At 44.5% G+C, this 14,623-nt stretch overlaps 1 protein-coding gene across 2 annotated transcripts in view; it reads left to right on the top strand.

The window, feature by feature from the left end:
* The window catches only part of eipr1 (EARP complex and GARP complex interacting protein 1), a 54,533-nt gene that overhangs the window by 35,378 nt on the left and 4,532 nt on the right, over positions 1-14,623 (top strand). For both annotated transcript variants that reach the window (XM_046308494.1, XM_046308492.1), the window contains 2 exons: positions 2,748-2,847; positions 5,724-5,860. In XM_046308494.1, the coding sequence (XP_046164450.1) occupies positions 2,748-2,847; positions 5,724-5,860 (237 nt within the window). The remainder of the gene's footprint in view (positions 1-2,747; positions 2,848-5,723; positions 5,861-14,623) is intronic.

Below are 14,623 nucleotides of genomic sequence, written 5' to 3'. Positions count from 1 at the left end.
GAGACAGGTACAATCACCCACGAAATACAAAGTGAAACTCAGGCTGCCTAAATACGGTTCCCAATCAGAGACAACGATAAGCACCTGACTCTAATTGAGAATCGCCTCAGGCAGCCAAGCCTAACAACACCCCTAATCAGCCGCGATCCCAAATAATACAAACCCCAATACGAAACACAACATATAAACCCATGTCACTCCCTGGCCTACCCAAACATATAACAAAAACACAAAATACAATGACCAAGGCGTGACAAAAAGTATTTAGTCAGCCACCGATTGTGCAAGTTCTCCCACTTAAAAAGATGACAGAGGCCTGTAATTGTCATCATAGGTACACTTCAACTATGACAGACAAAATTAGAAAAAAAATCCAGAAAATCACATTGTAGGATTTTTAATGAATTTATTTGCAAATTATGGTGGAAAATAAGTATTTGGTCACCTACAAACAAGCAAGATTTCTGGCTCACAGACTAATTACAAACTAATTACAAATTGGAGACCATGAAATTGGGGAGAAAAAGTTTAAAAAAAAAAATATATATATATATATATATATATATATATATTTTTTTTTTTTAAACTTTTTCTCCCCAATTTCATGGTATCCAATTTGTAATTAGTTTCTTGTCTCATCGCTGCAACTCCCATATGGACTCAGGAGAGTGGTAGGTCGAGAGCCGAGAGCCGAGCATGCTCCGTTACACAACCCAACCAAGCCACACTTGCTTTTTTTTTTTTTTTTTTACCTTTATTTTACTAGGCAAGTCAGTTAAGAACAAATTCTTATTTTCAATGACGGCCTAGGAACAGTGGGTTAACTGCCTGTTCAGGGGCAGAACGACAGATTTGTACCTTGTCTGCTCGGGGGTTTGAACTCGCAACCTTCCGGTTACTAGTCCAACGCTCTAACCACTAGGCTACCCTGCCGCTTCTTGACACAGTGCCCAATTTCCCGGAAACCAGCCACAGCAATGTGTCGGAAGAAACATCGTTCACCTAGTGACCGTGTCGATGTGCATGCGCTCGGCCCGCCACAGGAATCGGTACTGTGCGATGGGACAAGAAAAACCCTGCCGGCCAAACCCTCCCCTAACCCGGAAGACGCTGGGCCAATTTTGCGCCACCCCATGGGTCTCCTGGTCACAGCCGGATACGACAGAGCCTGGAGCCTTTGAACCAGGATCTCTCGTGGCACAGCTAGCAACTGCGATGCAGTGCCTTAGACCACTGTGCCACTCTAGAGGCCCCTGTCTGTATATTTGATCATTTTTGTATTTTGTCCTCTAGTTCATTCTATGTTTTTGGAGAATCCAGTGTGTTCTGGTAGTCTTTAATAGCTGATTCTAAGATTAGATTTTTGATCATGTAAATGTTTTTGCTGTTTGTTCTTTGTTATAGAACCAAAAGGATTGGAGAAGTGGTGTATCCATACATCTCTGTTTTGGATAGATAACTCTTCATGTTGTTGATGTTTGTTCTTTGTTATAGAACCAAAAGGATTGGAGAAGTGGTGTATCCATACATCTCTGTTTTGGATAGATAACTCTTCATGTTGTTGATGTTTATCGTTTTCCAATTACCCCAGAAGTGGTTAGATTCTATGAATTCTTCAATTACATTTAGCTGATTTCTGATGTACCCTTTCTTCTTTCTCTCTCTCTCTCTTCTCTCTCCTTTCTTTCTCTTTTATGATTTTGGCTAATTGGTATAATTGGGGGGCTGCTTTCATAAATCTATGTGGTGAATACATTGACTTCAGTTTGGAGCTGTTTTTATAGAATAAATGAATGAGAGAGAAGGAGAGGGATAGAAAGCTCCTTGGCTGGTGTGTGTCTGTCTGTCTGCTTGCCTGCCTGCCTGCCTGTCTGCGTATTTGTGTCCTAGGCCTGTGACTTCTAACACCTTGGTAGGACAGTAAAAACTGTCCCCCTCATCCATGGATTTACAACCTCCATAAACTCTTCTACTCTTCGCTCTCTCCTTTTCCCTCTGCCCCTCTCCCCTCACAAGAGATGGAAGCAAGTTACAGAGTTGGATGAAATCCTGAGAAAGACTAACTTTGTCCCTCCCTCCTCCTCTTCCATCCCTTTATCCCTCCCACACACACAGCACAGTGGAGGCTTTATGTTGTGTTGCTCTGTCCTGATGATTGACTCAGAGGGGTTGGACCAGTCTCATTTATCTAAGGACTAATCAGTCTATAGCAGGTCTATAGCAGGTACATGAAGGGGCTCTTATCTACTGGGTGTGTGTGTGTGTGTGTGTGTGTGTGTGTGTGTGTGTGTGTGTGTGTGTGTGTGTGTGTGTGTGTGTGTGTGTGTGTGTGTGTGTGTGTGTGTGTGTGTGTGTGTGTGTGTGTGTGTGTGTGTGTGTGTGTGTGTGTGTGTGTCGTATGCAGTAAATACTGCATCGTGGTCATTTGACTGCAAACTTGTCATATCATGGTCATAAACTTTGGTTACAGTAGTTGCAGGCCAAGTCGTGTGTGTGTGTGTGTGTGTGTGTGTGTGTGTGTGTGTGTGTGTGTGTGTGTGTGTGTGTGTGTGTGTGTGTGTGTGTGTGTGTGTGTGTGTGTGTGTGTGTGTGTGTGTGTCGTGTGTGTGTGTGTGTGTGTGAGAGAGAGTGCTTGTGTGTGCATCATACTGTGGTTGTATATAAGTGTTTGTGTTTTCTCTCACTGAAGTGTGTGTCCTGTGAACTAACCCCCCTCCCCTCACTCGCTCTGTCTCTCTCTGCTGCAGTGTCCTGTGGGAGCCCATGGGCGATGGGAAGCATGTGATCTCTCTGGCTGATAACCACGCTCTGCTCTGGGACCTTACGGAGAGCTCTACCCAGGCCACGGTGAGACACGCACTCACACCGCCATACATCTGCCCATACCCTGTGCTCATTATTTGATAACCACCGTATCAGAGTGGTCTTATCTTTCCCTCCCTCTCCTACAACAGAACTGTCCAGGGGTGTGCTCTGCTCCCCTCACCAAGATCACCTGATTCCTTACTGAAACACACCCTGTATCTGGGCTAGCTGCAGTGGCTCCGCTAGGTGTTCTTCCTTACTGAAACACACCCTGTATTTGGGCTAGCTGCAGTGGCTCCGCTAGGTGTTCTTCCTTACTGAAACACACCCTGTATCTGGGCTAGCTGCTCTTCCTTACTGAAACACACCCTGTCTCTGGGCTAGCTGCAGTGGCTCCGCTAGGTGTTCTATCTTGCTGAAACACACCCTGTATCTGGGCTAGCTGCAGTGGCTCCGCTAGGTGTTATTCCTTACTAAAACACACCCTGTATCTGGGCTAGCTGCAGTGGCTCCGCTAGGTGTTCTTCCTTACTGAAACACACCCTGTATCTGGGCTAGCTGCAGTGGCTCCACTAGGTGTTCTTCCTTACTGAAACACACCCTGTATTTGGGCTAGCTGCAGTGGCTCCGCTAGGTGTTATTCCTTACTAAAACACACCCTGTATCTGGGCTAGCTGCAGTGGCTCCGCTAGGTGTTCTTCCTTACTGAAACACACCCTGTATCTGGGCTAGCTGCAGTGGCTCCGCTAGGTGTTATTCCTTACTAAAACACACCCTGTATCTGGGCTAGCTGCGGTGGCTCCGCTAGGTGTTCTTCCTTACTGAAACACACCCTGTATCTGGGCAAGGGTAAACTTCTCTGCTGTTTGGGTCCCGGAGCTACCAGGATGTAGCAGCGTGAAGTGCACCCTTGCACATGCACGGATACAGCACTCTGTTTTGACTGTGTGAGAGCAAACTCTTGCATCGCACCCATCTCAATGTCTGCGGTGCTGCTCGTTGCATCGCCATCTCTTGTGTAAAAAGATGTACTGTTTTCCCCACTGCCCTGTCCCAACCCCCATGCAAGCTAGTTTTATTTTGAACTATACCTATTAAAAGGTACATGTCCAAAGTACTATTTGTTGTCACACAGTTGGTCTACTCAGGACTAGTTGGTGGTCATACTGTTTAGTAGAAACTCTCTCCTCTGACAGTGAAGTGCCATCCCCACTACTAATGAAGTGAGGTCTCCACATTGCTATTTACTGTTCTGATTCTCCACTCTACTGCCTCTGTTATTAAAACATCCATAGTTCTATAGTAGACATGAAGTGTGTGTACTCACTGTACTGTGTAGGCTGGTCAGTTAATGTTCCATTAGCAGATAGCTGCCTGGATGCAGTGGGGAGGTACTTCATGAATAATGGGCTTACGTAATTATTAGGCCAAATTCATGTTTTCATACAGAGATCTGCATAGGCCAGCCAGGTTACAGGCCCAACAGGACACAACGCAGGACTTGACGTGTGTGTGTGTGTGTGTGTGTGTGTGTGTGTGTGTGTGTGTGTGTGTGTGTGTGTGTGTGTGTGTGTGTGTGTGTGTGTGTGTGTGTGTGTGTGTGTGTGTGTGTGTGTGTGTGTGTGTGTGTGTGTGTGTGTGTGTGTGTGTGTGTCATAATGCAAACCTGTGAAGAATCATTCGTCAAGAGATTGCAGTCAGACACGTACACGCTCTCTCCTACTCTGTGTGTGCGGAGGAGTCTTAGTGGAAGACACAGTGTCCCCCTGTGCAGTGATACTGACGTCAGACTGTGCTGCAGAGCAGTGGAGCTATCAAGTGACACAGCTTGCCCTGGACATGGCAGCCATTAAACATGAAGGGAGGGGGGGAGGAGCCTGACAGCCAAGACAGATTCCTCCAGTGCTGTTGAGAATGCTAATCTTCTCCACTCTATCCCTCTCAGCCACTCCCCTCTCCTCCATCCCTCCCTCCTTTCCCACATCCCTTTCCTCTATCAGAGGCTCTCAGGCTGATGTGTTCATCACAGGCCTGTCTGTCTGTCCAGCTGCACCATGGATTTGTCTGTCTCGTGGGTCCAGGGTGGATTAATTGTGTGTGTGCGTGCGTGCGTGCGTGTGTGGGCACGCTCAATTAGAGACACTGCTGGAATTGAGTGAGAACACCTCCTCCGGCTCACGGCACACCCACACACCTTATCCATTGCGACTGTACACACACACACACACTCCGACACAGTCGGTTCACACTCCATAAATGTGTGACTATTTGGCAGATATTAATGTTTTATCTGACGCCGCTTGCTAAAGGTAGGCGTCCTTCACTTTTTCCTATGCTGTCTCGTTAGTGCTGCTAATATGGTTAGCTCTAACATAGCTGGGAGCGAGGCAATAATCACATTTATAAGAAGATTTGAGTGTATGGATCTCTCTGTCTCTCTCTACCCCTCTCTTCACCTCTTCTCCTCTCTTTCTCACTCAATCCACCCCCGTTCCTTTCATCTCCTTCCCTCCTCTCCCCATTTTCGTTCCCCTACCTTCTCCCCCTCTCCCTCTCCTATGTCCACCCTCCTCTACCTTCTCTTCCCTCTATACCTGAGATAATGTGACTTTCCCTAGCCTGTGCAATAAGGGAAGTATGCAGAAGTATGAAATGAGGCAGACTCAGAGGGTCCATCATGGTCAAACTGGTGATCCATGAGTAACAGTATATAGATATTCGCAATGGAAACATGGTCCTTGAAGGGTCATTGAACCCGTCATTGACTGCTGTGTGAAGGAGGGTGAGGTGAGCTATACAGTACACTAGGGAAGGCCTGTCTATACAGATCCATCAATACATTAACTCTTACCTCTCCATACCCCATGATTGACATGTGTGTGTTCAGGTGTAGTAATCGTTAACCCTTTCCCTTCCAGATCTCTAGCTGTGCCACCTTAGAGGGTAAAGGTCAACTGAAGTTCACGGCTGGGAAGTGGAGTCCACATCACAACTGTACCCAGCTGGCCACAGCTAACGACACAGCCATCAGAGGCTGGGACCTCCGTACCATGAGGTATTGGTACATACTAACTGTATTCAGCCATTATGTTCTAAACAACAACTTATTCACAGTCCTGTAGTGCTGCACTATGTAGTATAATAACTATAGTTTTAGTCATTAGTATTCGAAAACAATTAGTTCTAGTATTAAATGTGGTCCTTATTTCGGTGGTTACACTAAGGCTCAATGTGATGCTCCTACCATACCCCACCCAAACTAGACAGACCAAAGATAAGTAACAGAATACCTCATCTGGATGAGTGGATAGGTTATCACCCCCACACCGATTCCACCTATCCACCCACTACCAACATTGACCTTAAAGCCACATTCATATCCGTAGATTATCTGCTATACCCCCACTGTACACTCAGTATCATTACAGAGAGATGGTGAGAGAGGGAGGGAGGTCAAGATGTGTGTGTGTGTGGGCTCTGCTAGAGGAATAATAATCACCTTTCTATCGATTGCTCTGGTAACACCAAGCGCTGGAGAGAAATTGAGAGAGAGGAGGAGTGGAGAGGGAGAGCAATAATGAGGGTGAGAGAGTATAGAGAGAGGGAGAGAAACTATTAGAAAACTACAGGAGAGTGTGGTGTGTGTGCGAGCTGTGTGTGTGTGTTGTGTGAGAGAGAGAGAGAGCTGTGTGTGTGTGTGAGAGAGAGCTGTGTATGTGAGAGAGCAGAGCTGTGTGTGTGTGTGTGTGTGTGTGTGTGTGTGTGTGTGTGTGTGTGTGTGTGTGTGTGTGTGTGTGTGTGTGTGTGTGTGTGTGTGTGTGTGTGTGTGTGTGTGTGTGTGTGTGTGTGTGTGCAGTTGGTGCAGCAGCTGTGTGATGGCAGCCTGTGAGCACGGTCCAGTGGCTCCTCAGACATCCTCTTTGGTGTGTGTCTGCTCTGGCTCGTCACACTGTGTGCCAGCCCAAACCGCCTGCCTGGCCCCACTCAGGGACACTGAAGGAGAACACTGTCTACTACTCTCTCCAGCAGGCTTAAAGACACAGGAAACTTAAAGACTTAGTACACACCGGACATGTGCGTGTGCGCCTGTGTGTGGGCGTGTGCGCCTGTGTGTGGGCGGATGAGCCTGTGTGTGGGCGGATGAGCCTGTGTGTGAGCGAGCACTTGTGAGTGAGGGCTTTTGTGTGTGAGGGCGTTTGAGTGGGTTTGTGAGTTTGTGTGAGTGTTTGTTTGTTTGTGTGAGTGTGTAAGTGTGTGTCCTGCTCTATTGCTGGCTGGGGCTGTCATAGGGGATGTTCTCTCAGTACATCAATCCCAAACCCTATTTGCACCCACATTCCGCAGTGAGAGGGCAGCACACACACCGTCAGCTGTGTGACAACGGTCAGGCCTCCGCAACATGCACCACAGGATGCATACAGAAACACACACCGTCAGCTGTGTGACAACGGTCAGGCCTCCGCAACATGCACCACAGGATGCATACAGAAACACACACCGTCAGCTGTGTGACAACGGTCAGGTCTCCGCAACATGCACCACAGGATGCATACAGAAACACACACCGTCAGCTGTGTGACAACGGTCAGGCCTCCGCAACATGCACCACAGGATGCATACAGAAACACACACCGTCAGCTGTGTGACAATTGTCAGGCCTCCGCAACATGCACCACAGGATGCATACAGAAACACACACCGTCAGCTGTGTGACAACGGTCAGGTCTCCGCAACATGCACCACAGGATGCATACAGAAACACACACCGTCAGCTGTGTGACAACGGTCAGGCCTCCGCAACATGCACCACAGGATGCATACAGAAACACACACCGTCAGCTGTGTGACAACGGTCAGGCCTCCGCAACATGCACCACAGGATGCATACAGAAACACACACCGTCAGCTGTGTGACAACGGTCAGGCCTCCGCAACAAGCACCACAGAATGCATACAGAAACACACACCGTCAGCTGTGTGACAACGGTCAGGCCTCCGCAACACGCACCACAGGATGCATACAGAAACACACACCGTCAGCTGTGTGACAACGGTCAGGCCTCCGCAACACGCACCACAGGATGCATACAGAAACACACACCGTCAGCTGTGTGACAACGGTCAGGCCTCCGCAACACGCACCACAGGATGCATACAGAAACACACACCGTCAGCTGTGTGACAACGGTCAGGCCTCCGCAACACGCACCACAGGATGCATACAGAAACACAATGCAGTGCTGCAGTAAAGCTGGCCTCTCTAGTTTCTCTGTACTGTACAGTAGCACACAGTACTGTGGGTAACACTTTACTTGACGCCCAGTATCATAAAACGTTATAACACGGTCATAACCATGTCCTAATATGTCATAACTTGTCAACCTTTTAGAATATGGTCATAACACTGTCATGACATATTTAGACCTGTTGTGACATATAATGTGTTTTTATGATCCCTACATGAGAGTGTAAAATCCCTGGACAACAAAATAAGGTATGAAAACCAATAAAACAGGAGAGAAATGGCATATGAGGAAGTATTTCACAGGCAGCAAAAGGCCAAGCTGATTATTGAGTTGAGGCTGTCAGTGAAAGCATCTAAAATATGTGTGACGATAATGTGTCTTCAGTATAATTTTAAGATGTTTAGACTAGAGGTCGACTGATTATGATTTTTCAACGCCGATACCGATTATTGGAGGACCCAAAAAAGCCAATACCGATTAATCGACCGATTAGAAAATATATATATACATATTTGTAATAATGACAATTACAAAAATACTGAATGAACACTTTTATTTTAACTTAATATAATATATAAATAAAAATCTATTTAGTCTCAAATAAATAATGAAACGTATTCAATTTGGTTTAAATAATGCAAAAACACAGTGTTGGAGAAGAAAGTAAAAGTGCAGTATGTGCCTTGTAAAAAAGATAACGTTTAAATTCCTTGCTCAGAACATGAGAACATGTGAAATATGGTGGTTATCCCAGTTAATAAGTTTTAGGTTGTAGTTATTTTTGGAATTATAGGACTATTTTCTCTATACAATTTGTATTTCATATACCTTTGACTATTGGATGTTCTTATAGGCACTATAGTATTGCCAGCCTAATCTCGGGAGTTGAAAGGCTTGAAGTCATAAACAGCGCTGTGCTTCAAGCATTGCGAAGAGCTGCTGGCAAACGCAGGAAAGTGCTGTTTGAATGAATGCTTGCGAGCCTGCTGCTGCCTACCACCGCTCAGTCAGACTGCTATATCATATCATTGACTTAATTGTAATATAATAAACACACGGAAATATGAGCCTTATGTCATTAATATGGTAAAATCCGGAAACTTTCGAAAACAAAATGTTTATTCTTTCAGTGAAATATGGAACCGTTCCGTATTTTATCAACCCCAAGTCTAAATATTTCTGTTACATTGCACAACCTTCAATGTTATGTCGTAATTATGTAAATTCTGGCAAATTAATTACTCTCTTTGTTAGGAAGAAATGGTCTTCACACAGTTCACAACGAGCCCGACAGCCCAAACTGCTGCATATACCCTGACTCTGCTTTCACAGAACATAAGAGAAATGACACAATTTCCCTAGTTAATATTGCCTGCTAACATGCATTTCTTTTAACTAAATATGCAGGTTTAAAAAAATATATACTTGTGTATTGATTTTAAGAAAGGCATTGATGTTTGTTAGGTTCATTGGTGCAACGACAATGCTTTTTTCGCGAATGCGCTTGTTAAATCATCACCCATTTGGTGAAGTAGGCTGTGATTTGATGATAAATTAACAGGCGCCGCATTGATTATTTGCAACGCAGGACAAGCTAGTTAATATCATCAACCATGTGTAGTTAACTAGTGATTATGTTAAGATTGATTGATTGTTTTTACAAGATAAGTTTAATGCTAGCGAGCAACTTACATTGGCTCCTTGCTGCGCTCGCGTAACAGGTGCTCAGCCTACCAAGCAGTCTCCTCGTGGAGTGCAATGTAATCGGCGTCCAAAAATGCCGAATACCGATTGTTATGAAAACTTGAAATCGGCCCTAATTGATCGGCCAACCTCTAGTTGAGACAAGAAGAAGGGGACGGGTGTGTTCGCCCAGTGAGCCATGCAAGCTAGAACCGCCACTGGCAATGAGCATCGGTCTGGTTTCTCTGTCATGTTAATGTTGAGGGAGCATGCACGCCTGAGCACGTATAGTAGTTGCCTACCTGGCCTGCTGCACGCTAATCTAGGAAAGTGCCCATTTGGGGATGTTTGATATCTGATTGTCTTAGTCACCAGGTCCTCCACTAATATGCTTAGCTTCTCAGTTATTTTTTCTTCACCTCACACAGTAAGTCAACAAAGTTTGTTTTTGTTTTACATATTGCGAATTATAGCCTAATAGTTCCTCACTGTTGGCCTATTTGAATTATCTTGCCAACAATCACTCCCTCGATAATCACCAAGCCTCGGTGTGAAAGTGCAAAATATCATCATCTGATGATCCCATATATCCAATGGAACGTCATAAAATACATTTCTTTCTCTTGCGCAGAAACAGCTGTCAGTGCCAGCTCAGCAGGAAACTCTGGGCCCGGAATAGGCTAGTTTATACAATGTTGCAAGTTCCCAAGAGACAGTTTCTGGAAGGATACAGTTTTTTTGATTTGATACAATATTGCACTTCGCTATGTGCACATTTAGGCTATTTAGCCGCCAATGATCACTGTTTATCAAGCAATGTGTCCATATGGCAGAGGCTGATGCTTTCACATTAGTTTAATTTAAACTTGTATATATGTATCGTTTTTATTAAGATTTGTATGATTTAACCACGTGACAATGATTTAGAGAAACGGAGACGTTATTATTGAAATGAAAGTGTTCCATGAAAATGCCCAATCATAACTGACATGCAGACGGTAGGATGATTTGTCTGGTTCTCCAAACTTGAAACTCAAGCGTTGCCTGTGAATTCTTTATTAAATAATTGCCTCCACTTTTCTATGGTTGGTTTTATAAGCATAAGACATGACTCATAATATGAAGTCAAACTTTTTTAAATTTGTTTATTTATCCATTATTTTACCAGGTAAGTTGACTGAGAACACGTTGTCATTTGCAGCAACGACCTGGGGAATAGTTACAGGGGAGAGGAGGGGGATGAATGAGCCAATTGTAAACTGGGGATTATTAGGTGACCGTGATGGTTTGAGGGCCAGATTGGGAATTTAGCCAGGACACCGGGGTTAACACCCCTACTCTTATGATAAGTGCCATGAGATCTTTAATGACCTCAGAGAGTCAGGACAGCCGTTTAACGTCCCATCCGAAAGACGGCACCCTACACAGGGCAGTGTTGCCAATCCTTGCAGTATTGGGATATTATTTTTAGACCAGAGGAAAGAGTGCCTCCTACTGGCCCTCCAACACCACTTCCAGCAGCATCTGGTCTCCCATCGAGGACCAATCCTGCTTAGCTTCAGAAGCAAGCCAGCAGTCTTGGGTGGCATGCTGCTGGCAAACATTCAGGTTTTAAACAATTAAATATGTTTTCAAAATGCATACTGCCTACGGTTCACATTGTAAAGTGGTGGGGGATGTGCTGATAGCCTTCCTACCATTGTTTTTCTCCTGGTCAATTTGGTTAGCAACCATTTAATTGATCTCCTTTTTTGCTTTTTGGGGGCAAAAGCCAGCAATTACCGGATAATGAAAACCCTGGTGTGAATAGTATAGTATGCTATGTTTAGTATAGTAGGCTATGTTTAACATTTCAATTTAACATTGTTGTGAATTACTTACTTACTAACCTCTACTTGATCTGTAAAGTGGATGTGTTTTCAATAAAGTGTTTTATCCCCATGTATCCAGGCGTGTTCGGGAAGAGATGGAGTAGACAGCAGAGCTGTGTGATTGATGCTAGTTCTATTTGCTCCATCACACTCTGGGTCGAGAAACTCACTGCAGGGACTCAAACAGTCACACTGGCATCCGACAACAATGGGGAACAGGACAGAATAGGACAGCCATCTCAGCCAGACAGAGAACTACAGTCACTAGAGCCCACTGGTGCTGCTCACTTCTAAACCAGAATGATTTGCTATGTTTTGGTTATGTAGAAGGATGGGATAGAAAAAGTGGATTTTCTTCAGCCCTCAGCAGTTTGATACTAACAGTTTATCAAAGTTGTCTACTGCGAGCGACATGTGTTTTGTTTATTTGACGTTAACCTCCCGAACTTTGTCTGTCACATCAATCATCCATGACCTTCTCATCTTCTGTCCCCAGGATGGCAGACCGGTCACAACATTACTGTTACTGGACAACTTCAGACATGCTTGGGATGTGTGGGAAATATTATACCTCTCCATTAAATAGATTATGGGTTTATTTAGAATGTCAGATGTACAGTTGAAGTCGGAGGTTTATATACACCTTAGCCAAATACATTTAAACTTTTAAAATGTAATGTTTAAAAGTTTTTCACAATTCCTGACCTTTAATCCAGGTAAAAATTCCCTGTTTTATGTCAGTTAGAATCACCACTTTATTTTAAGAATGTGAAATGTTAGAATAACAGTAGAGAGAATGATTTATTTCAGCTTTTATTTCTTTCATCACATTCCCAGTGAGTCAGAAGTTTACATGCACTCAATTAGTATTTGGTAGCATTGCCTTTAAATTGTTAACTTGGGTCAAACGTTTCGTGTAGCCTTCCACAGGCTTTCCACAATAATTTGGGTGAATTTTGGCCCATTCCTCCTGACAGAGCTGGTGTAACTGAGTCAGGTTTGTAGGCCTCCTTGTTCGCAAACGCTTTTTCAGTTCTTCACACAAATTTTCTATAAGAATGAGGACAGGGCTTTGTGATGGCCACTCCAATACCTTGACTTTGTTGTCCTTAAGCCATTTTGCCAACTTTGGAAGTATGCTTGGGGTCATTGTCCATTTGGAAGACCCATTTGCAACCAAGCTTTAACTTCCTGACTGTCTTGAGATGTTGCTTCAATACATCCACATAATTGTCCCTCCTCACGATGCCATCTATTTTGTGAAGTGCACCAGTCCCTCCTGCAGCCAAGCACCCCCACAACACTCCCTGCCACTCCCGTGCTTCAAGGCTGGGATGGTGTTCTTTGGCTTGCAAGCCTCCCCCTTTTCCTCCAAACATAACGATGGTCATTATGGCCAACCATTTTTATTTTTGTTTCATCAGACCAGAGGACATTTCTCCAAAAAGTATGATCTTTGTCCCGATGTGCAGTTGCAAACCATAGTCTGGATTTTTTATGCTGGTTTTGGAGCAGTGGCTTCTTCCTTGCTGAGCGGCCTTTCAGGTTATGTCGATATAGGACTCGTTTTACTGTGGATATAGATTATTTTGTACCTGTTTCCTCCGGCATCTTCACAAGGTCCGTTGCTGTTGTTCTGGGATTGATTTTCACTTTTCGGACCAAAGTACATTCATTTCTAGGAGACGGAACGCGTCTCTTTCCTGAGCGGTGTGACGGCTACATGGTCCCATGGTGTTTATACTTGCATACTATTGTTTGTACAGATGAACGTGGTACCTTCAGGCTTATGGAAATTGCTATCAAGGATGAACCAGACTTGTGGAGGTCTTGGCTGATTTCTTTTGATTTTCTTATGCTGTCAAGCAAAGAGGCACTGAGTTTGAAGGTAGGCCTTAAAATACATCCACAGGTACATCTCCAATTGACTCAAAAGCTTCTAAAGTCATGACATTTTCTGGAATTTTCCAATCTGTTAAAAGGCACAGTCAACTTAATGTATGTAAACTTCTGATCCACTGGCATTGTGATACAGTAATTTATAAGTGAAATAATTTGTCTGTCAACAATTGTTGGAAAAATTACTTGTCATCCACAAAGTAGATTTCTTAACTGTCTTGCCAAAACTATAGTTTGTTAGCAAGACATTTGTGGAGTGGTTGAAAAACAAGTTTTAATGACTCCAACCTAAGTGTTTGTCAACTTCTGACTTCAACTGTATACTTTTGGGAGTTTATTGGCATGGCTGTTCATATTTACACAGTAACACTAGGAACACTTTGTTGCTCTGAGACTTTTAAGCATCAGGAATTGCTTTATTATTGGCCATAAACATATATATCAATCAACCCACAATTTTGATGTAATGATCCCTTACTTTTGTGCATGGACAGTCTCTCTCCCTCCTTCCTTCCCAACTCCTCTCAAAGCTAGGCTTTAATTTTGATAAACGATGAAACTGCAGTTGTCATAGAAACGGAGACCTGTGATGAGTGTGATAACCAGTCCATCCCCTCAGCATAGCGATGTATCACCCAGACTGAGGTTAGAGGGGGCAGTGTGTGTGTGTGTGTGTGTGTGCACATGTTCCTGTGTGTAATAGCTTGTTTTGGCCCTCATAGCCGTAAGGGAGAACGAGTAGATTTAGTTTCACTGTGTCCGGAGGCTTAAGCTAGGAAGTTCTATAATCCCCAATCCTTTGTCAGGAGGGTTCCAGCCAGGCTTTGCTCAGGATTCCCATTTTATATTTGCTAGGTGGAGGGAGGGGAGCAAGATGCTCGGAAGCATTCTGGAAGCACCGAAACTAACCCAATTTCCTGCTCCATTTCCCCTGTGCGTCCTTTTCCATGGAGGACAGAGTTTACGACACCCACACACACACTGTCACACCATGGCCAGAGGTCACACCGGTTACAGAGGAGTCAGTCAATCGGGGGTAGATTGTGCATATGACAGCAGAGTGACACCACACACACCCCGGAACACCGAGTCGGTGTGAAATGCTATACATCAAAATAT

Source organism: Oncorhynchus gorbuscha, linkage group LG17 (genome assembly GCF_021184085.1).
Source record: "Oncorhynchus gorbuscha isolate QuinsamMale2020 ecotype Even-year linkage group LG17, OgorEven_v1.0, whole genome shotgun sequence".
Classification (NCBI taxonomy): domain Eukaryota; kingdom Metazoa; phylum Chordata; class Actinopteri; order Salmoniformes; family Salmonidae; genus Oncorhynchus; species Oncorhynchus gorbuscha.
This window is presented reverse-complemented; position numbering and strand designations above follow the sequence as displayed.